Source organism: Arvicola amphibius, chromosome 5 (genome assembly GCF_903992535.2).
Source record: "Arvicola amphibius chromosome 5, mArvAmp1.2, whole genome shotgun sequence".
Classification (NCBI taxonomy): Eukaryota; Metazoa; Chordata; class Mammalia; order Rodentia; family Cricetidae; genus Arvicola; species Arvicola amphibius.
The window spans coordinates 159,894,486-159,918,422 of record NC_052051.1 but is presented as its reverse complement, the minus strand read 5'-3'; the positions used below and the strand labels follow the sequence as shown (position 1 = coordinate 159,918,422).

Here is a 23,937-nt window from a genome sequence, read left to right as displayed (position 1 = left end):
TCTATAATAGAACACATATTTATGCAATATTAAAATCAAATTTATTATATATGCCCATTCTGTGAAACATTAAGCAAGATTTTATTTTCTGAAACAGATTTCAATGCAGAAGGAGCAAATGAGATGCAAAGATAAGTGTTGAGCTCCTTGTGTGCTCTGCTGCCAGGGCTCAGGATTCCTGGGGTGTTGGCAGTCTTCTACAGTGTGAACTTCACACTCTGCAGATTTTCATGCAGCCCCACAAGATCTACTGCTTAGGCTGTATAAGAATGTTCTTAAGTATGAGCCTACAAAGAATAAAGTCTCAGTTCAACCTGTTTCCTTAATTTACAGACACAATGCAACGGTGTCATTCATTTCCCTTACTCACCGAATTGCAATAAGTTACATTCTTTACACTAAAGATTTCCTTTGGACTAGTAAGGTAATACATGTTTTTCAATTTCCTACTTTTACAAGACAACTGAAAAAAGAAGTGTTTCACCACATGATTTTAGAGAATTAAATGTACTAAATATCCAGGTATATTCAATGTCATGCAAGACAGGTTCTCAATATTTGCTGACTGTTCAACATCCACCCCAGGACTATGGATATGAGCTTTTAGTAACTGTCTATCAGTCTGACTAACAGAACTCCTAGGGGAGAAAGCCACAATTATCCCTGGTTCCAAAGGAACAGGGCACAGCATACTAAGATGTGTGAAAAAAAGTCAATCAATGAATCATAAAGAAAATGATCATTTTCTTGAAGAGAGCAACTTTATTTTTCAAAAAAAGTAATGGTTATTCACAAGATTCAAACACAAATCCTTTTTTAATTGTAGGAGTGGTAGATGGAAATACAGTTGCAGTACAGCTTGGGGATTAAGAAACAAAACAAAAATTTAGGGGTACTAGCAGGTATCTGGAGCTCCATTTTTACCCATTCATTTAAAGTGAACAAATCATCACTTTTGAATCTGTATTTACTTACCTGTGTGGTAGTCTGAATGAGAATGGACCCCAGGGGACCATATATTTGAATGCTTGGTCCCAAGTTGGGAGAAGAACCTATTACTACTATTCTCCTAAATAGAGATAGTATGATGATGTCTTTTAAATAGGTATTTCTGTGCCAATAGAATAGCACAGCTCTCAGACCTTACCAGAGAAACATCTTTGTGAGGGTATTATAGAAAACAGACACAAAACAAAAGACCAAAGTGCAGAGATGAAGTGTCAGTGGAATGCTGTGGCACAGATGGGACACCTCACAAGTCTTGGAAAACATCTTGGAAGAGGGGGTAGAAAAATGGTAAGAGTCATAGGTTATGAAAGACGGGGGCAAAGTGTCTTCTGGACATGACAAGGACACGGTACTCATGGCAGCCGTGGCTACCTGCACAAGATCAATCCAGTCAACAGTCAAGAATGGATGCAGGGGGCACAGAATCTCGCATCACCAGCTGAGGAACTATTCTGTTAACAGTTGGTGGCTTCTAGGGCAGGTAGAATCAGGTTTTTATAGAGGTATAGCCTTTGATAGATTGACTATGCTCCTAATTCACATTTATATACTTATGCTGGTAACTATTAGACTTTATGGGAAGAAATAAAGGAAGGGAGGGAGAGAGGGAGGGAGAGAGGGGGGGATGGAAGGAGGAAGAGGGGGGGGATGGAAGGAGGAAGGAAGGAAGGAAGGAAGGACATAAAGTTAGAATTGGAGGCATAGTGTGGGGAGGTGTTCTGGTTAGAACTGTAGAAGCGGGGAACAAATAACTATCAAACTACATTGCATACATGAAATTCTTCAAAGACTACAATATACTCTTAAAAATCTTAGTAAGACTAGCCAGTTTTTGTTTCTAAAATATTATTTTATTAAATAATTATTAAATAGGATTTTTACAAAACATGTTACATAGAAAAGTATAAAAATGTTTATAATGCCAGAACTCTATGTCTGCAGTATCTTGAGTCAGCAAGTCTTCACTTTTGGAAGGTTGCCAGGAACAGAGTGGGGAGTCACCAGTTCCACTCCTTTCATATGGCCGGTGATATCTCATAGGGAAGGCAGATACTGATATTGCAGAGTCAGCATCATTCAGGGATCAGCTGCTGCACAAAGTTGGCCTCTGATCCAGATCTCCTGTGGATGGCAGTCAGCTCTGGAGTAAACCACTCATGGCTCAGGAATAGTTAAGCAGCTGTACAAGATTTTCAAGGCATTTCAAATAGTAGGCATTTATAGGGTTTTCTTCTGAATTAGAGAGAGCTGATATAGGAAAATAAGAGTTATAAATACCAGTATATTAAACTTAATGCCTCACATAGGGGTAGACACTCCTACATGAAGCCATGAAAAAGATTTATTAGCAAGCTAATAATGCTCTTGATATACTAGAATTATAAAATTATTTTACATTTATAAAATTAATGTTTAACATTTCCATTCATTTCTTATCAATAGCTTATCTAAGGCATATTTAAGAAAACATCTCCATAACCCACATAAATGAGCTATAATCCAGAATAAACACCATACTGTTTCTTACATACCATCCCTCTAAAACCATAAACATTAACATAACCCAATTCCTCACTTCATCCTGAAAGGCAAGATCACAACTAGAAACAAACCAAAGACGTTTCTCTTCAGAAACAAACATTAAAAACCAAGATATCTACTACAAAGAAAAACATACTTTGCTATCTTTAGATAAAGTGCTTGGAGAATAATGCCCATTGAAAACTGGCTCAGTTCAAATGACTAATATGATCTGAAATCATGACTACAGATCACAGGGGAATGTGGGCACAGGGGCTGCTGAACCTCCTGATGTTAAATCAAAGTTTTCTTTTCAAGGTTAATTCTAATTAGGCCCAATTCTTATCACCCAAGAACACTCTATAGTGGAGTAGCAGCTACTGGAGAAAAAAAAAGCAACTGACTTGGAAAAAGATCATAGGCACATTTTAAGAAACTCTTTTATTTCAAATACTCATCTGCCAGAACATTTTATTATGTCAAAACAAAAACCATTGCCATGAAAAGCATGGGCTAAATATGAGCCCCTCTGATAGTACTTTATATTTCTCAAAAATAAAAGAAATGCACAAAACTATCATTTGCAGTCTTATTCAAATATTTCAGTTACCAGAAATTTCATTTAGTATTTATCAAATTTAACTATAATCTCTTAGCACTTACTTCTCTTTGCTATGGAATATGCTTCATCTACTTTTCTTTTTATTGATGGATTTTTCAAAGTTGCTTTTGCCTGGAAAAGAAATGATAATCTATTAGTTAGCTATATTCCCAAATATTAAGGGTAAAGATAATACAGGACTAATTGCCTATTACTAACTATGGTGTTAAACAGCATAGAGTTAAGATACAGTTATATAGACAGTTAGATACCAGTTCAGCCTATTGTGTCAAGCCCACTGTACTCCATTCATGTCTCAGCTAACCTGGCCTCTTTTTTCTATAGTTTATGATCTTTCCCTTCATTCTTGCTCTTTCTCCCCTAACCTCAGTTTATTACCTTTGAGTAATCAACCTTGGGGAAATTCTCATTACTTCAATTATTAAATTTCAGATTAAGTACTTCAAACACTACAAGTTCTTCAATAAATATTTACTGAGGGACTTCAAGATGTCCAAACCTGTGCTTAGCCCATGTGAGAAGGAAGCAACCCCTTGGTCCAGGATGAAAAGTCACACAGGCATGAGTGGCTGTCATCTCCAGGAAATCTGTGTGCCCTAACACTATCATATGGCTACTGGGTAACCATCAGATACTCTTGTATATTTCACTTATGAATGAAATGTTTACAACAAAAGAAGACCAGCTGCCAGAGAAAGAGACGTCGCAGTACCCTGTTGCTATAATTCCCTCTGGCTAGCACTTATACTTTGATCTTACAGAGACTGAGATCACTGTAAAATTAAGTGATGGTATATACATGAGAAAGGCAAATTACATGCATGGATAAAACAATTATTCAGTCTTCCATCAAGATGCATTTCTCAGCCGGGCGGTGGTGGCGCACGCCTTTAATCCCAGCACTCGGGAGGCAGAGGCAGGCGGATCTCTGAGTTCGAGGTTTACAAGAGCTAGTTCCAGGACAGGCTCTAGAAACTACAGGAAAACCCTGTCTCGAAAAACCAAAAACCAAAAACAAAAAACAAAAAAAGATGCATTTCTCCTGGGCACATCTGTACAAAGAAATATTTTTTACTAAAATTACAACAAATTTACCGTTTAATTGAAATCAAAAGGGAAATTCACTTAAATAGAACTACCCTTCTGAATCAAGCCCTGGTGAAACAATTAAATAAAAATATTAATTGATAGATTATTAATCATATGAATGAACAAAGGGAACTTGGGTTTGAAACTTTCTTTTTGCCATTAGCTGGTATCCGTCTGATACTCTTGAATGCATCCTAAGAGCCCTAATTATTTAACTGCATCAACTCCCCTCCCTCCATTTCAAACCATTATTTTAAAAACCAACCTTGTGATAATTGTAAATTAGAGCCCAAAGTGAAGCCGCTCCAATCCTCTGGGCACTCTGATTCTCACTTTCTAAACAGGTAGCCAGAAGAGTAATGATCTTTTCTACGAATAAGCACATTATAAAAGTTCAGTTCCACACAATTCTCTGTATTCTTATCTAGAACCAGCCCACGACAATACACAGAGCAGTTGTCCCGTTAGGATAAAAATCCAAGGTCCTACCCTCAAATGACATCTTTTACAACGTGAGGCATATATGAAGGGTGTCTTGGGACAAACTTTTCACAGCAGGTACAGATGATCTGGAGATCACTGCTCTCTAAATCTTCTGGTCCAAGTTCAACAAAAGCTTATTCATTATTGAAGGACAATAATGCAAAACTAAGTGTATTATAAATTATATTAAGTTATTCTGCTCTAGCTCCCATTTTCTCATGTACAAAAATAGATGATCTGCCATAAAAACATAATCACCACTATATAAATATATTGTAGAATGGGAATTTTTTATTTTACATCACAAGAAAATTCGACTTAATGGCATTTCAATATACAAGAAATGTTCTTTTTTAAAAAGCTACCAGAGAGCTGGGCGATTGGTGGCGCACGCCTTTAATCCCAGCACTCGGGAGGCAGAGGCAGGTGGATCTTTGTGAGTTCGAGACCAGCCTGGTCTACAGAGCTAGTTCCAGGACTGGCTCCAAAGCCACAGAGAAACCCTGTCTCAAAAAACAAAAAACAAAAAAAACAAAACAAAACAAAAAAACCTACCAGAGAGGAGAATAAAGATTTGTTAATTTGTATGCTAGTCTGATCATTTTAAGTGAAGATTCAGAGGCATTTACTTCAAAGGCAATTGTTAGGATGTTTCAAACAATATTTAAACTTATTTTTATTATTTTCATATTATGTTTTCTAATTATGTTGTATAATTTTTAAAACATTCTGTTTTTAAAGGTGAAACACTTGTGTTAGCAAACAATTTACATGTTAACCACCCAGCAGATCTAAAGACTGGCCCCTGAAAACCACACCCTCAACTAGCCTCGACAGTAGAAAGAGTGATTAATTTTGGCTACCTGCATAGTCTTAATCATCCAGTGAAAAAGTATAACGAAAGTTAAACCACTGATAATGATATAAACAATGGGAGGCTTGGCATCTGGGCTACTGACACGGCGGGTGAGGCCATCGCAGAAACTCCAAGTGTAATCAACTTGAAGGACTCATGCTTTTCTTTACCAGGAACATCCTACCATTTATATATGTTTGATTATCTTGCTAGTTTCTCCTTTAGAAAATCCATAAAATCAAACTAAGACCATACCAAACACCACCATCCCATTGGCCAATTGTTATAAAACTGGACCTCTGGATCTTCACCATAGAAATAAGTTAAATATATTGCATCCTTAGTGGTGACATTATCAACAACTGGATATTGTGTATGCAACTGTGGTCTTGATTTTATCTACTCTCAGTTAAGCTGACCCACACTCATATGGTCCTACAATACTCTAACTCCATCTATCTGGATCCAATGACTACCCTCAAATGTCTCAAGGTCAACAAGAATGGATTCTCTAAACCCATCTATGCTTCCAACAGCAACTGGAAGCAGTTAGATTGACTTGATGGCCATCTCTTAAATGATTTTAGGGTCATATTTCTTGAAAAGAGAGCATAAGATTGCTAGAACATATCAGCAGGCTTGGAGACTACCGAGGAAGGATTTCTTGCTCAAGTATTTTCTTCCAAATTTTCTGATAGCAGAAACTGCCCCAAGATCTCCCAGATGAGGATGTTGACCTTGTCCAGCAGGGAAAGCTACAAGCACAAGGACTGCCACACCCTCTTCTCTATCTGCCAGAGAAATATGTCAGTAGCCATGGCCACGCCCTTTAAAAAAGTTCTTCCATCTTGGTTACAATTTGCTGAAATCACAGTTAATTAGCATTCCAGAACTAAAGTATAAATACCCACCAGACACACTTACTACAGACCCTAGATAATGGCTAGCCATAGGAGATGTTTATTGACGACATGATACTGTTTCACTCATTGCTCACAATTCTTTGTTTACTAAAAGCAAGGGCACTCTCAGGCTCCACAAGGAATCTTGTCTACTTCTTTCCTGTCTCCTCCCCCTTCTCCCTTGACTTACCTCAGCTTGTAAACTGGTAGGTTTTAATCCTTACAGGGATTCTTCTGCAGTCCCCCCCCCCCCGTAAAAACCTGAAATGTCTTAAGGGGGATTGTCTCTTTAATAATATGTATTCAAATCACAGTGCCATTATGTTATAGGGGCTCAATAAATACTACCTGTATGAAAATTCAACAACTTAACATTTTGTTTAAATCATGTTGTGACTTGAATAAAAAATGTGGCCCACAGACTCATATTTTTGAACACTGGGTCCCCAGTTGATGTTACTGCTAGGGAAGGTTGTGGAAAATTTAGGAGGTAGAGTCTTCAGAGCTAGAAGAAATATGTTAATGGAGGTAGGCTGTGAGGTTGTATAGCTTAGCCCTATTTCCTGTCTCTGCTTCCTATGTGGGGATAAAATGTGACAATGATATTTCCTGACTATCAGGAGGATATCACAGTCCTGTTGCCACACCTTCCCTACCATGATGGATTCTATTCCTCCTGCTGTCATTCCTTCCCTACCATGATGGAGTCTAACTATCCCTTCTGCAGCCATGCCTTCCCTACCATGATGGAGTCTAATCCTTCTGCAGCTGATGTGGGAGAGTCTTCTGTTTGAGTTGATTTCATTGGCTAATAAAGAAACTGCCTGGCCCATTTGATAGACCGCCCCTTAGGTGGGTGGGGTAGACAGAACAGGAAGAAGGAAATGAGGTAGATGGCTCAGTCAGATGCCACGCCTCTCCTAAGTTAGTCAGACCGCCATGCCTCTCCTCAGTGAGAGATGCGATGAAGCTCCAGCCCAAGATGGACGTACGCTAGAAACTTCCCGGTAAGACACCGCTCATGGTGTTACATATATTATTAGATATGGGTTAGTCAAGATGTGAATAAGAGGCTGAAAATAATGGGCCAGGCAGTGTTTAAAAGAATACAGTTTCTGTGTAATTATTTCGCGTGTAAAGCTAACGATGTGGGAGCAGGGCGGGATGAAAAGCAGGCCTGCCCGCAGCTCAAAATGCCTTCACTACCACGATGGAGTCTACCTATCCCTTCTGTTGTTATTCCTTCTCTACTCTGACTGAAGGGCTCTCTCCCTTCTGCAGCCATGACTTCCCTACCAGTACGGAGTTTATCACTCTGGAACTGTAAGCCAAAAAAAGCCCTTCCTTCCCTAACTTGGCTTTTGTCAATATATTTTATCATAGCAACAGAAAAGTAACTAATACAAGTGACTTTATTGCAAGGAATTCAAATATTTTGTAAGTAAGAAAAAGGGAAAAAGTCCTATAAAGTAAAAACTGATTTGTGTGCTAGAATGACAAGACGGTAGCAAATGAAAAGCAGTCATTTCTGCCCCCAGCCCCTCCTGCATGAACACCTCATGGGCATTACCCAGCTCCCCATGGCTTTCCTATAAAATCGCCTATCCAAAATTAGTCTATATAAATAGCTATCAAATGTAATTTGGCATATGGATTGTGGGTGGCTACATAAAATATGAGTGTAATTTCATTTTGTTCCAACTGAAAATTATCAAGTAATTTTATATCCCAAACATTCAGATTTATGATTTAACAAAATTTATATTATAACTTCTTTAACAAGTAATTTTAGCTTATAATTTTTAATAAGCCACATTTACAGGCTAATTAATGCATTAGCCCATTGTTAAGCAAGTGAATAAAAAAATTTAAAGACAATACTTTATCATGAAATATAACATGGATAAAAAAAGCACATAAAACATTTTAAGTTCAAGAAGTTGGTATGAATTCTAATTAAAACACAAGAACAGGTAACAGGAAACAGATAATAGGAAACTGAATAAAAACCTAGTTTCAAATACCTTAAGTGACTTAAGAATTACAAATGAATCAACAAGGGTGAGATATAAATACTAAGAATTCAAGAAATGTTTTAACCAGGGCTGGTTTAGTGAGAAAGCTGAAAGACACATCAGTTAAATGAACATATCCTACACGGGGCATGAAGCACTTTCTGCATACTACTATCAGGTTAAAATTTACTGGGCAGAGTTTAGAATACAATTCCATTCATCAACTCATGACTGAATGACAATTACAAATTAACTGTGGATATAAAAGCTTAAGAAATGAAATCAATGGGAGTATTTTGTGAGCATCAATTAGTCACAGATTGGATAAATGATTCATGCCTCATTCAATGCACATCAGAGAAGCTTCTTCTTGATGTGGCTGTGGGGTTACTCTATATTGCTTTATTATGTTGAGATATGTTGCTGGCAAGAACCTGTTGCTAGATAGATCATAGATCCTAGGAGAGAAGCTACCACTATTATTCTGCTAAATCCGTGGTTCACAACCTTCCTAAGGCCATGACCTTTTAATAAGTTCTTCATGTTGTGGTGACCCCAAGATATAATTATTTCAGTGATACTTCATAACTAATTTTGATACTGTATGAATTGTAAATATCTGATATACAGAATATCTGATATGTGACCCCCAAAGGGGTCACATCCCACAGGTTGAAAACCACTGTGCTAAATGAATATAGTATTAAATCAAATTCTAACAAGTTCTCATTGCATCATATAGTAATGCATTTCTCAACTCTTATCAGAGAAATTTCCACTGCAGTAGATGGTGATAAACACAGACAACCAATAAGCATCAAGATACAGAAAATAAGACTGTGGAATACTCAGCCCTAAATAGAACATCTTTACTATATCACATTTCCCAAGTCTCAAGGATCATTGAGGAAAAGGGGTGATGGAGGAGAGTTATCTGTCTATGTTACTTTCATTGGTTAATTAATAAAGAAAACTGCCTTGGCCCTTTAAGAGAACAGAAAATTAGGTAGGCGGAGTAGACAGAACAGAATGTTGGGTAGCAGGAGTGGGGAGACACTTCAGGCAGTTGCCATATGCAGTCTCCATGCTTCTCCTCTCCGAGATGGACGCAGGTTAAGATCTCTCCTGGTAAGCCACACCTCGTTTTGCTACACAGATTACTAAATATGGGTTAAAGGAAGATGTGAGAATTAACCAATAAGAGGCTACAGATAATGGGCCAGGCAGTGTTTAAAAGAATACAGTTTCCGTGTAATTATTCTGGGCAAAGCTAGCCGGGTGGCGGGACACAGCCCACTGCTCCTTCTACAAAGGGGGTGAAAAGTTCATGAAAGTTAAAGGTGATGAATGACTATAAGGAAACCATTTTCTAGACACACCAGGGCAAGTAGTCATATAAACGCATAACAGTTGCCACAGTATGGAAAAGATAAGCACAAACCAGACTGAACCCTAGCTTGGACAGAGATGGGCATAGAGTTCTACCCTAGTCAAGAAGCTCCTGCCACTGATAGCTGCTCTGAGAGTCAGTTTTCCTTAAGAGTGTAGTTCCTGGTGGGTGGTGTGTAAGCGCATCATCCTAAATGGAGCAAAACTCAAAACAACCCACTATAATCCCACTGAACAAGACAGGAATTTCCACTTCAGTCCATCATGTTCAACATACCACTGGAAGTCTTAACTATAACTAAGGCGAGTCAAGGAGATAGAGGAGACAAATAGGAAAGGAACCACACTCCAGTGAAGACCATACATCTGAGACCATACATATGAACAGCACAGACTAGATTCGAGGGCTTAAGGGGGATTGGCAAACTTGTGTGGAGAGGACAGGAGAGGTGATCTGGGAGGAGTATGAGTGGGAAAATATGATCAAAATATACTGTATAAAATTCTCAAAGAACAAAATAGAAAAAGAAATAAAGCAGAAAAGCATAAGGTTGAGCCACAGAAACTAAAGATGAAATTCAGTTTTATATAGTTTGTAGTTTCTCTGTTAATGATGGCAATTCCAGATGTGGGAAGAAGGAACCTCAGTTGAGGAACTGTCTCTGTCAGATTAGTCAGTGGTCTTTCATGTGGGGAGCGGGAGGTAAAGGTGAGAAGGGAAAAGGCACTTTTCTTAATTACTATTTGATGGAGGTTGGCCTACTCCACTGCAGACAGTGCTACTCTGGGCACACGGTCTGGGTTGTATGAGAAAGCTAGCTGAGCAGAAGTAGGGAGCAAGCAGATAAGTAGAATTCCTCTGTGGCTTTGCTCCAAGTTCATGCCTAGTGTCCCTGCCTTAGCTTTTCTGTCTCTCTTGTTTTTAAATTATAACTTTTATTGATTCTTTACGGATTTCACATCATGCATTCCAATCCAATTTATCTCCTCATCCCCTTGCATCTGCCTTCCTCCCTTGCAACTGCCCTCCACCCAAATCAAAACCCAATTTAAGAAAAAAACAAAATCTAAACAAAACCAAGAGACAAACCAGAACCAGAACCAGAACTAAAACAAACAAAAAAAAGGAAAAAAGGGAGGGAGGGAGGGAGGGAGGGAGCAAGAAAGAAAGGAAAGAAAGAAAGAAAGAAAGAAAGAAAGAAAGAAAGAAAGAAAGAAAGAAAATGGAAAATCTAGCCATGGAAGTAGTGTGGCCTGCTGAGTCACACAGTATGCCCTTTAGGCCATACATCTTCTCTTGCAAATGTTCACTGCCACAAGTCATTGATCGGACTCACTTCTCTCTGCAACACCACCATGTAGCCTTGGCTTTTTGATGGCTACAAGATTGAAACAGACCCTTTCTTCCCCTGCTCAAAAAAGAAGCAATATTCTTCTTTATCCTCCATTTTCTTTTGGTCTTCATTTAGGATTTTATTAAAACATATTAGATTGCTTCAAGGTATTTGCTATATCACTTAACTTTTATGTTTTTAATCATTTCTCATCTTTCTAGTTCTCTGATGCATTCTGAATAATACTTTGACAATTATTTTCTTGTTCCTAAGTTATCTCTTTTTATTGTACCTAAATTGTATATTGTTAAAGACAGATATCCATATTAATTTAAATTTAGGCTACTAATGATCTAAAGTAACAGTGTCCAATAGAACATCCTGAAAGAAATACTTATAATTACTTATAATCTAGGTAGAGAAGTTGATATACTTTCCTGTGCTGATTCTTACTCAGATGGCTAAATTTCCCAATGTACTTTAATAACTCTTCTTGCTAGTGCCTTGAAAAGTTATTTGTGGAAGTTCCCTGAGGTCTAACATGAACTTGTCCTTTATCTAGCAGAGGAATTTCACTTGAAAACTCTCAGGATCACTATCACCCATAAAGGGTCACATCAAGAACAGGTGCTCCTGAATGAAAAGACTGGGAGAGGCAATGTGTTTGTTATCCATCAGGTTGGAGGCTGGGGGAGTATTTTTCTCCTAATCCTTGAAGCTCCAGCTTTGTGTACAAAAAACAGGCTATAAGAAAGAGTCTCACCTGAAGATCATTATTTCTTTCTTCTCTTTGATGTGCTAGACAAAAGCGAAGCCATAATACGGGCAAATTTCCTACAGGCAAAAGAGCTGTCCACCTGGACACAAGCTTTCAGTCAACACTGGCCTGTACATTTCCCACTATCTTTCCCATAACTTGAGACACTTTGATGTAAATTTGTCTTTTGTAAAAAGACACTGGCCCTGAACTAGAAAAGCTGTGGATGCTTTCAGCAGCCAGGGCAAGCCCAATGCACAGATATTTACACTACAAGTTTGGTACAGCCTGCATGAGTAATTTCTGTAACTTAACTGCCTCTTCTAAAGCCTACACCCTGGCTCGCCATGTGGGAAGCCTGTGACAGGTTCTCATAGCTCTACACGGAGCCTGCACAGCTGCTCTCTTACCTGGAAAGCCCACTGAGGTCAAGGGTAAGAGAGTAGAAAAAGTAACCTCTCTCCAACTATGTCCATCTGCCTAATACTTAATGGAGGAGAGAAAACACTGCTGATTACAGGAAAATCCATAACAGAAATCCAGAGATCTAGAGTGCCAAGTGTAGACTTCCTCGGTTCCCCCAAAGTCTTTACTTTTCCTGACTCCACAGTAAAGTTATAATAATTAGGGAGGCAAAAAACACTTACTCTGAGAATGGGGAATAAACAAAGCAGATGCTACTAAGTGGCTCCCATGTATCAGGACTGTCATCAGATGATCTCTGTGCATCTTATCACCTGAAGTGGGACTTACTCTTATTTTACAGATGTGAGGATCAAAGCAGATGCACTGGGAGAGGACTGAAGGATAGGCACTGCTGTACATCTCCCAGGGTGGAAAGCACTGTCAGCAGAGGAGTGGCAGGAGACTACGTACAAATACATTTCAATTCAGGTGAATTTGAAGCTGGCTGAACTTGAACAATTTTCTCTATAACATTTTCAGCAATCTATAAATTTCATCAAAAAGTAGAAGCACTACTATATGCACACAAAACATGAACACAGTGTCATTTCTCTTCACTTGGAAAACTTGGGGTGGTAAAGTCTCTGAGAAAAAATAGGTTTAAAGCATGAAAGGAAAGGAGGTTTAATATATTATCTACTATGTACAAGCAACTAGGCTAGGCACTTTCTGTGTTTTTACTACAGTAAAGAAGGAAGTATTTTGTGAATGAAGAATTTAGTTTCAGAGAAGCTGTAAAATGAGAGGAGCATTCAAGACCAGATGAATGGGCAGCTAAAGTCTGCCTCTTCCCCCACCACAATAGGGTGTCTTCTATAAAATTCCACATGAAATTTACACCCATTTACTTGGTAGTTATTGGTGTGGGACAATGGTCTGTATTCTGTCAATTATATTTTAAATAAATGCTGATTGGCCAGTAGCCAGGCAGGAAGTATAGGTGGGACAACAAGACAGGAAGTAGAGGCGGGTGAAGGAAAACAGGCGAATTCTGGTAAGAGGACGCAGTCCTGACCCAGACACACAAGAAGCAAGACGTGACTGCCTAGCTGAATAAGGTACTGAGCCACGTGGCTAACCTAGGCAAGAATAATGGACTAACATAAGTTATAAGAGTTAATAAGAAGCCTGAGCTAATGGGCCAATCAGTTTATAACTAATATAGACCTCTGTGTGATTTCTTTGGGACTTAACGACTGTGGGAACCAGGCAGGGCAGAAACCTTGGACAAGTTATGGTTTCAGAAACAGATTTCTCCAATTTCTTCCTTGTTTCTTTTTCTCCTCCAGGAGTCCTTTTGAATTGCCTCCAGATATACATACTTCATCTGAGAGAATGAAGCCTGGAAGGCTAATTTCCCTATCTGGTTATGGCTTTCTCTGCCTGTCAGGATTTCTCTCAATTACTAAATGCTTAAGGAGTGCTTCCTGTTGACAAGCACAAACCTCTTGATTCCAAACAGCCTATGTACCAATGTAAAAGGCATAAAAACAAAAAGAGAGCCATATAAAATTCATAGTGCATCAGACGGTGATCATGCTAAGGAGTGAGGTAGGATTGGGGAAGGGAGGGACACAGGGAAGGGTGAAGAGCAGGAGTTACAATTGGAACAGCTGCTCCAGAAAGCTTTCATTTGCTGGAAAATGAATAAGAAATAAGGGGGAACTAGAATAACAGCAGATCGAGAAGAGACAGAGAGAAGCAAAGGCTGTGACTGGAGCACCCTTGCCCACGGTTGCTCTTTTCCAGCTGTCTCCTTACCTAATGTATCCAGTGGGACATCAGCTGTTGGTCCACACAGAGGCTAGACCCATTCCTGAATACAGCAAGAAATTATAGAGCTACTCTGTTTTATTGTGAGTAGAATGAATTAAAAACCATAACATGTGTGAAATGAGCCCACAATGTGATTACTTACCATTAGCCAGGATTTTAGGCTTATTAGCAGGACTGAAGCAAATGTTATGAAAAATCAGCAGAGGTATGTAGGGGTTGGTCCTATGCTTGTATTTGCTCATCTCTGTGAGTAAGTCTAAGCAGCCATCTAGCCTCAGGATCATTTGTTGTCCATCTTCTCCAAATGATATATTCAGGAGTAACTTCAACCACAGAATGGCCAGATTGCTGAGATGTTTATTTCCTCCTTTAGGCAATGTCAGGGACAGGAAGTGCTGTAGGAAGTTGCTCTGTGGGTAAACACAGAATATTACTTTCTTCTCAGGTCTTTTTCATTATTTTTCTAATCCCTTGGTATCCAATTAACTAATATTTTGATATTCTTTTCCCTAGTTTTAATTTCTTTTTTTTCCAAATGCTTCATCTATACATTTCCAAGTATAAGTAGAAAGGCAAGAATAAAATAGTGATTACATTTTATACCTGTTATATTTTTCTTGATAATAGATTAAATAAACTATAATCAACTCAATTATTATGGTTAATAATTCAGAATTGGCCTCCTGAGTTATCTTTCTTATTGACCTTCTGGCAATTTTGCTACTCATTAAAGATATTTTGTGGGAGGAAAGGAAATAAAGCCCAATTCCACCCTGTATGGGAGTTAACAAGTCTGATAGAAGTAAAGTTGTTTCAGATCAATATAGTTACAGGTGTTTTCTCATTTAACTTATGAACAAGTACACACCTCTCATTTTGAAGAAGGTAATCACATATATCTGTCTCAAGATGGTCTTTCAGAACCTTTATATATACATATATACACATTTGTATATGTGTACACAAAGATATATATGTGTGTATATGCAAACATTTATGAAGAAATATATTCAAATATACATATATATGTATTCAAATACATGGCATATAAGTATACAAATATGCACATACATTCATATAAATGAATGAGAGAAATATTAGCACATACATGAAGAAATTATGTAGCTGTATGCAGCTAACTGAACTGAACTGGCTTGAATGAGGTTGAGACAGAGCACTGGTCATAGCACAGCCAAGTTACATGGTGTGAGTGCTCTCACCAAGGCTGACGCCAGGATAACATTATACCAGACTTGAGAAATTTCTGAAAAACGTAATGAGAACACTCATGAGCCAGAGTGAGCTGAGTGCAATAAATTATTGAAAATATTTCCACAGTAAGACCAAAGTGTTCTGAAATCATATAAAGCAGTCCTAGAAAATGACTTATAAAACTTGATTGACAGAGTTATTTTGCCAAACAATTCTTTTATAACATATAGGAAACGATAAATACTTACCTTCTGAATTACTGCCTTGCAGTCATGAGATAAGGCCAGGTTTGAGAGAAACATAAAAACCATCTGCTGAATGGTGGTGCTCTCTGCAGGCATCTGGGAAGCCAGCTTCAGGATACACAGCATCAGGGAGCTGCTGGGGGCGCCTCTGTGGGCAGTGTGAACAGACTGTCCATAATTGGACCAACAGAGAGAACTGCAACCTTCGAAAGAAACAGCCTGTCACAGAGTTGCCTGTTTCACTTCTTAGTTGTTAAAAACACAAACTGGTAAGCATATATGTCTGTCAAAATGACTTGGTCATCCACCTATACACTGCAAACAAGCACTGAAGCCTAATGCTAATGTGTACATTCAACCCTAGAGATCGACTGTCTCCTCTCAGGACAACAGTAGCTTGAACTAACTTCTGTCATGCTTGTCTTCTGTTAGAAAATTGATAATGGTTCTAATCTTCACCTGTCTTTTTCATAAATTTTCACCCTTTGGATGTTCTCACTGTATACTGTTTCCCATAGCCATATAATCAGGACAGTCTACTTCCTGAACTACCCAGTGACTCTGCCAGGTCAACAAATATATTCTTAAAATGGTCTGGAGTTGTAAGATCCAGAGCCTTTGACTAACATACACTCATAAGGAGAAATACATCAACATACATATTTTTCTAGTCCAGCTTAATAACATATGAAACTAGCATTTTAATTTATTAGAGAAAACAACATTTGATTCTAGTTACCAGTTGGAAAATTAGCAGTATAGACACAAAGCAACTGCAAGGCAATTTGCATCAGTGAATCCTCCATCAAAAGCCAAGGCCAAAGAGAGTGCAGAACGGGCACAAGACGCGCTTCAAGAGCAGCCACCTGTTTTGGAAAGGGAAGAACAGTCATTAATCTGGACATCTGAAATGCAAAATTACGTTCAATTACTTGTCACCTCCATAAATCAATAGTTTAATTCATCTTTGCTGCATATAAGGAGGGCCCTTTCCCAGTCAATATTGCTCCACACTGGGTGGCCCTGCTGGGGAGCCTGCTCAGTCTCAGGAAGGGTGACTCGGATATGTTAGTGAGAGAACTATAGAAAGCAGTTTCCACAACATGTAAGATATGCAGGAAAGTGTTTCTTTCTCAGCAAAGCATAAACTCTTGAAAGGATTCAGACATGGTCAGAGATTTGCAGTCAAGAAAATACTGTAATCAAGTTTGCTTTTATTCTTCTTTTAATGTGCATATAGTATACATGAGGAGACAATTTTCAGAAAAAAAGCACTTGACCCCAAAGAGGTTAAACTTTGCCCAAACCTCCAGATCAAGTAAATAATATGCTTTGAAATTATTTAAGACTATGTGCTTAATGTGTTGTCCTACTGTGTGCTTGGACTATTTAAGTTTAACCTGCTTGTAAAATAATTTATCCCTTGGATTTCCCACACAATCAGTTTAAATGCATAAACTTTTATGTATTCTTCCATACCCCAACCCTGAATAATAAATGTGTGTGCTGTGATAATTGTTTGCTGAAAACATGATGGAGGAGTGATATGAGAATCAACCAATAAGAAGCTACAGATAACGGGCCAGGGGCCAGGCAGTATTTAAAAGTATACAGTTTCCGTGTGATTATTTTGGGTAAAGCTAGCTGGGAGGGACACAGCCCGCCGCTCCTTCTACAAAAACAGTTAATAGGCTGGCAGCAACTTCAAAATAAGCATCTGTCACCCCCCCCCAAAAAAAATAGAAGCAAAATACAATAGATATAAGTTGATGACGTCAGTTTGTAGTTTTGAGTATTATACTGGGTCAGCTGCAGTCTGTAACATCTTCAATTATCAATCACTGTTAAAGAGCTCTGTAAAGAATACCTATTCCTTCCCACACCATGTTTTCCAGGTTGTCCAATAAATACAGAGGAAAGCCTTATCAGATACACATACACGTCAGGCAACAGACATAGGCACAGATTCCAACACAAGTGCAGACTCACACAACAGATTAGCAGGTAGTCAGTAGCCACAAACTACAAACGGATGGATGTACTGAGACAGAAGTAGAGAATTCAAGAGGAAGTGACATTGTTTTTACTCCTAAGATTATCTTTAATGTGTATGAGTACCAGAAGTTAATGAATACTTTTGTGTAATTTGAACAGATTCTAAGTAACTTAGGCTTTATTAAAAATCAGTTAAGATTGGGACAATACTGTAGAGAAGATACAGTTGTTTACAGAAGTGCAGGAGTATCTTTTTAAAATAAGAATTATAAGGTAATTTCTTTTTTTTTTTTTTTTCCTCATGGTTTATTTTTTTTTTATATTTAAAAATTTCCATCTCCTTCCCTCCTCCTCCCCCCTCCCTCCCCTCCTTCTCCCCCTTCTCTCCCCTCCTTCTCCCCCTTCCCTCCCCTCCCCTCCACCCATACCTCCCCTCCCTCCCTCTCAAGGCCAAGGAGCCATCAGGGTTCCCCACTCTATGCTAAGACCAAGGTCCTCCCAACTCCTCCCAGGTCCAGGAAGGTGATCGACCAAGCTGAGAAGGCTCCCACAGAGCCCGTCCATGAAGAACAATCAGAGCCCAGAGCCATTGTCCTTTGCTTCTCAGTCAGCCCCCGCTGTTGGCCACACTCAGAGAGACGGGTTTGGTCGCATGATCCATCAGTCCCATTCCAACTGGAGTTGGTGATCTCCCATTAGTTCTGTCCCACCGTCTCCATGAGTGAACGCACATGAACTAGAGTACTCAGGCACATAATTATACACCCATTTTAAAGCGCAAAGGACCGAACAGGAAGATGAAGTAGAGAGTCATATAAAATATTTAATACCATATAGGTTTGAAGTTACTCCCAGGTCTTCCTCATGCTTCTCACTCAGTCCCACTGGCAACAAATGACTCCACTCACTTCACAAAGAAAGAAACGATCGGGTCTCAATTCTTATCTGTCCTCCATTCTACCCACATGTATCCTTTTCTTCTGCCTGGCAGAGAATCAGTACTGCTCTTGTCAGAAATTAATACACTCATCTGCCCTTGGAAACATGACTCTCCAGTCTCCTCAGGGACTTGATCTTTCCATCAGTTAATAAGAAACGTAGAGATTTTTATGAACTAGTCATTAACTTATGCATTTCTCTGATTACTTCTCTGGTGATATTAAAGTGTTTACACATTAGTAGCACCAAGTATACTTATGTCATGCGGTGACCGAGCTGTGGAAGAATGCTCACTGCTGTCATGTCCATTGCTTGCATTTCACCTTCAGCCCCTTCAGTTTATTTCCTGTTCTGATGATTCACTGAGACCACTCTAACCTTTGTGGCTGCCAAACTCTCCAGCACTGGGGCACTTACTACAAGTTTCTTTGTCTTCATTTCCATCCTTCTGTCTTATATCTACACTCCTCTGATTTCCTACCTTTTCCACATGTGTACCAAATACATTACTAAAGCTGTTATAATATACCATCTTGGTAAATTTCAACTAGAATCCTGGGTACAAATATTAATTACATACTTCTACTATTGCCAGAATATATAGCTCGTCAGGCCCATAAAACTCAGCTACAAGGGATTCTCCGCTTGAATTTCCCAAAGGCTTATGCAGCACACCCACGGGCTCCTCCCTGCACTCTGCTCTGTCTACTCCCACACTGTCAAGCAGCTTAAATTGGAGTCTGGAAATCGTTCTACAGGGCTCTCCTTTCGTGTCAACTCTTCAGATTTACTATACAGCCCTTTACATTTCTCCCCACTCGGGTAAGGCCTTATCATCTTTGTCTGGAGTATCATAGTTCACCCTCCTGAGTCCTACCCACTGTTTAGGTTCGTTTGTCTCACGGCCATATAATCTATTCAACATAAAAACTCCTTACTGTTACACATGTATAAACCATGGTGGGGTGGCAGAAGGTGATTTAATTATGAGTTATGACCCTAACAATTAATAATTAGTAATAAGGACATGTTTCCTAAGCTGGAATAAGAACAAATGAAGGATTTCTGTCCCACAGATTTATATTTACACTCAAGAGTAATGCAATTATTCTTTGACTTTATTCTTTACAACTCAGAAAGACAGAAATACTTGACTTGCTGAATAATCACACTTTTATAAGTGCCTAATGCACTACCAATGTGAACAAATAGCTAGAAGAGTACTCATTTCATTTATCTTTATAGGCAGGTGCCATCGTGCAAATGTCCCATGTTCTGAAATTATAAGATGCTGTCCTAGTCAGTGTTCTATTGCTGTGAAGAGACACCACGACCCAGACAACGCCTAAGAAGAAAATACTTAAATTGGAGACTTGTTACAGTCTTAGACAGTCGATACATGATCATCATGGTAGGAAATAGACAAGTAAGTAATTGAGAGCAGACAGCAGGCAGAGAGACTGGCCCACTGTGAGCTTTTTAAACCTCAGAGCCCACTCCCAGTGACACACTTCCTCCAGCAAGGTCACAGCTATGCCCACAAGGCCACACCTCCTAATCCTTAAACAGTCCCACTCCCTAGTGACTAAGCATTCAAATATATGAGCCTATAGGACCATACACCACAAATGTATAAATAAATACTTAATTTTAAAATAATTATTATATGTATCTTATTATAGTTAAATAATACATGTTTACCATGTTTCTCCAGATACAACATGCTTTTTTCAGTTTTACCATAACTAAGAGTACAAACTGAACAAATTTAAAAGCAAAAGAAGTTTTTCAATTGATCTTTATCTTACCAATTTTTTAACACTAAAGCTTTAAGCTAAAGCCTCAAAAGTGAGGTCACTCCAGATGGACCAACTTCGAGAGTTAGATTTTCTGCCACACAATAGCACAATCACGATTGCTGAAGTGGGCAGAAGCAATACTCAGAGACAAAGCAGACTCCGTGGCTCTCAAAGAGAGCTGTGCAAAGGCCACAGCAGACAGCAGACATGGACGAGGGGCTTCCTTTAGGTGACATGACCACAATGAGCAAAACAGTATCTAGTCTGACGCAGGATGCATGCTTATCTTTCTTTATAATTATAAATACTATCTCTTACTCCATTTGAATAATCGTTTCGTCAAACATCTTTAAAAACCTTCACTTCTTAAGACATATATAGACAGCCATTTATTATTCCCTTGTAGTCAAAAAGAAAATCTAAATGCCTAACAATATAGAATGAAGGATAGGTTCAGAATTTATGGCTTAATTATGACGTTCAAGCCTTGATATAAATAAGAATGTAATTAGTGCTGAAGGACAACATGATCAAATGCATCCAGCTCTGAGAATTAACTCTGAGCTTAAGAAACATTCAAGTACACATCTTAACCAAGAGAATTCAGAGGGTCCACTACTCCTCCTATGTTACCTCATATAAAAATTCAGCAATGCACTACCTTAACCGCTATTAACACTCTGCGGAGCTCTACTTACTTTACATTCTTCATTTTGGTAAAGGCAATTCCTTAGGAGCTGCATGGTAATGCTTAACTCTTTAATAAAGCCGTCCTCCTGCAGAGACATAAAGAAGTTGAAAAACAGGAGTGCAGTGCTTTTTAGAAACAGTGACTCCCTCCTTACGGTGACAGTATACTGCAGTTGTGCTGTGATCACACCCAACCACCAACACTTTATAAAAACTGACAAGGTACAGTGACCATATCTCAAGAAGTGTGTGTACCACAAAAAAAGCTATTTCTGTCCCATCCAGCATGGAGGAAATCAGATATACAACAGCCTCCGTGCTTCACCCACAGAGCACGGCAAGTGCGGACTGGTTTCCAGTCACATCCGGAAGCAGGAAAAGCAGCTGTTAAACATGGCTTCTGTTACCACGTGCCAGTTAAACTATTAAAGTTTTGTCTTTCCTTTTAATGATTTGTTTAATCTTACTTTTAAATTATGTATATATACATATATATGAGTCTGTGTGGGTATGCTCATTTGAATGTAGAGCATCCAAAGATCAGAAGAGGACACTGGATCCTCTGGAACTAAACTCAAGTCCTCTGAAAGAGTAGTATGTATTCTTAAACACTGAGCCATTTCTACACTTCCTTCTTGATTTCTTAATAGTTTTTACAGAAAAACTATTGTGCACACTGATTTCCAGACTGTTTGCATCAGTTTGCAATCCCAACAACAGTGGATGAGTGTTTTCCTTTCCCCACACTGATACCAGCATTTGCTATCATATGTTTTTCTGTATGTTTGTTTTTTTATCATTTTTTGAGACCTCTGTTTTGTTTTGAGACCTTTATCAACAAATATTGCATCTACATAGCTATTTTCTCTATCTCTTATTGTATTATGTATATTAGCTTATACTATTGTATTATGTATATTTTTAGATTTAAATATTATACATACATACATTCATTTTCTGGAAAAAAAGGTAGTCTAAATGTTATTGGTCACAATTATTGCTAGTCACAGGTAATATAAAGCCACTGTGTTATAGTGTTTATATTAAAGTATAATTTATATATTCAGTCAAGCAATTCAATGCTAGAACAAACATCTGGGAATCATGGAAGGAGATTGCCTCATCAATCGCAGGATTCTGTGACCATGTCGTTACAAGTGTTTATTCGTGACATAATAAATTTGAAATGGACAAACTGTGCCTAACATATAAATATAAAATAAATTATAGTTGTTATAGATTTCACTCCCTAGAAAACTTACACTTTTATTCAAATACTCCATTGCATAAATTATTTTGCAATATGTCATGTAAATATACATATTTTAATTGTGCATAACAAGAAAGAATAACATGTAAGTCTCATTTAAAGATTTTCCAATGAGAATTAATCTCAGAAACTAAACTGCCTCTACCTATGCTCTAAATCAGACACTGACTTCTACCTCGTGCTCACTGTAAGCCAGCATTACTTTCTCCATGCACCCTTACATAAGAACTCAGAGGCCGAAGTCACCTTTTTTTTCAGTGTTGCTTTCCCAGGCCTCAGCAAGTCCAGGTTCAGTTGTGCATTGATGTGCTTCATATGTTCCACGCAGTTCTCGATGAGATCAGCTGAAAGAAAAAAGCTTGCAGTAGTCAGGGGCCATTCCATCTTAACAGTCAAGTCAATGAACACTCAAGTCAATGAGCACCTGTACAAATCTAATCTGTGGGAGATTAATGACTAAAAGGGGAAAAGCACAATACTAAGTCCACTTGTTTTTATTTTTGTGAGAGTTTCAGATCTACTTTATATTTTGCAGCCTGCATACTTCATCTTAGCAGCAAGTCATTAGTTGGACAGATGGGTTTTGTGTTCCTATTACTTTCTTTTACCTCTCAGATCCATAATTCCTTATGTCCAGAAGAGAAACCATCACTCTGAAGTGTGAAAATCTATATAAAAATACTGTCCATTGATTATTATTATCTTTACTGCACCATAAAAACTGTTTGTGTGTGTTAGAGACATAAAATGTGGATGCATACACTAACAATGCACAATTATTAAATAATAATGTATACACTAATAATATGAAGCTGAGTAATAGGTTAAAGCTTGAAATTTCTTTATATATAGTTTCTAGAGTAACATTACATGTAAACAGAAACACACAATCTATAAGTATCATCTTTTTTTAATTGATTGATTGATTTTTCAGTACTAGGGGTTAAAGTCAAAGGTCCTGTGCTTCCTAGGCACTGTATTCCCAGCCTACTCTATTGTATTTGAAAAGTAATGAATGTGGACCTAGAGAAATGGCTGGGTAGTTAAGGCAGCTAGGACTTTGCTCTTGCAAAGAACCTGAATTCAGTTCCCAGCACTCATGCCAGGCAGCTCACACCACCCTGTACATCCAGCTACAAGGGATCCAATGCCTTTTTCTGTCCTCCATAAGCAACTGCACCCACATGAATGCACTCACACACATAATTAAAAATAAAACAAATTTTAGAGACAACAAAGAAGTAAATCAATGATTGCTGTATTGCTAAAACTTTTTAAATGTCATTGAGATTTTACTATAATTTCTTTACATTTTTAGTTCAAAGAAAATTAAAAACAACCAGCAGGAGATATAATTGTCAAGGTGCCATATAAACAACTGATGGTGAAGATCACCTCTCAAAGCATGCTTCTGCGCTCTTCTGCTGACAGCCAGAAGGGACATCAGTGCATTTGCGGCAGCTCTTTTCAGGACATCTTTGGGAGATTTTCCTTCATAGCACTGCAGAGAATATAGACAATACAGGAATAAAAGGGGCAATACAGAGGGAGAGGAAGGAGAAGGAATAAT

General features: G+C 38.4%; 1 protein-coding gene across 3 annotated transcripts in view; it reads right to left on the bottom strand.

Annotated features, from left to right (window-relative positions):
• Positions 1-1,736: 1,736 nt before the first annotated feature.
• Rttn (rotatin) overlaps positions 1,737-23,937 on the bottom strand; it is a 141,658-nt gene continuing 119,457 nt past the window's right edge. For all 3 annotated transcript variants that reach the window (XM_038330131.1, XM_038330132.1, XM_038330133.1), the window contains 9 exons: positions 23,763-23,868; positions 22,614-22,711; positions 21,106-21,183; positions 16,414-16,540; positions 15,678-15,877; positions 14,360-14,627; positions 4,506-4,609; positions 3,193-3,262; positions 1,737-2,256 (listed from right to left, as the gene is read on the bottom strand). In XM_038330131.1, the coding sequence (XP_038186059.1) occupies positions 2,171-2,256; positions 3,193-3,262; positions 4,506-4,609; positions 14,360-14,627; positions 15,678-15,877; positions 16,414-16,540; positions 21,106-21,183; positions 22,614-22,711; positions 23,763-23,868 (1,137 nt within the window). In that variant the 3' untranslated portion in view covers positions 1,737-2,170. The remainder of the gene's footprint in view (positions 2,257-3,192; positions 3,263-4,505; positions 4,610-14,359; positions 14,628-15,677; positions 15,878-16,413; positions 16,541-21,105; positions 21,184-22,613; positions 22,712-23,762; positions 23,869-23,937) is intronic.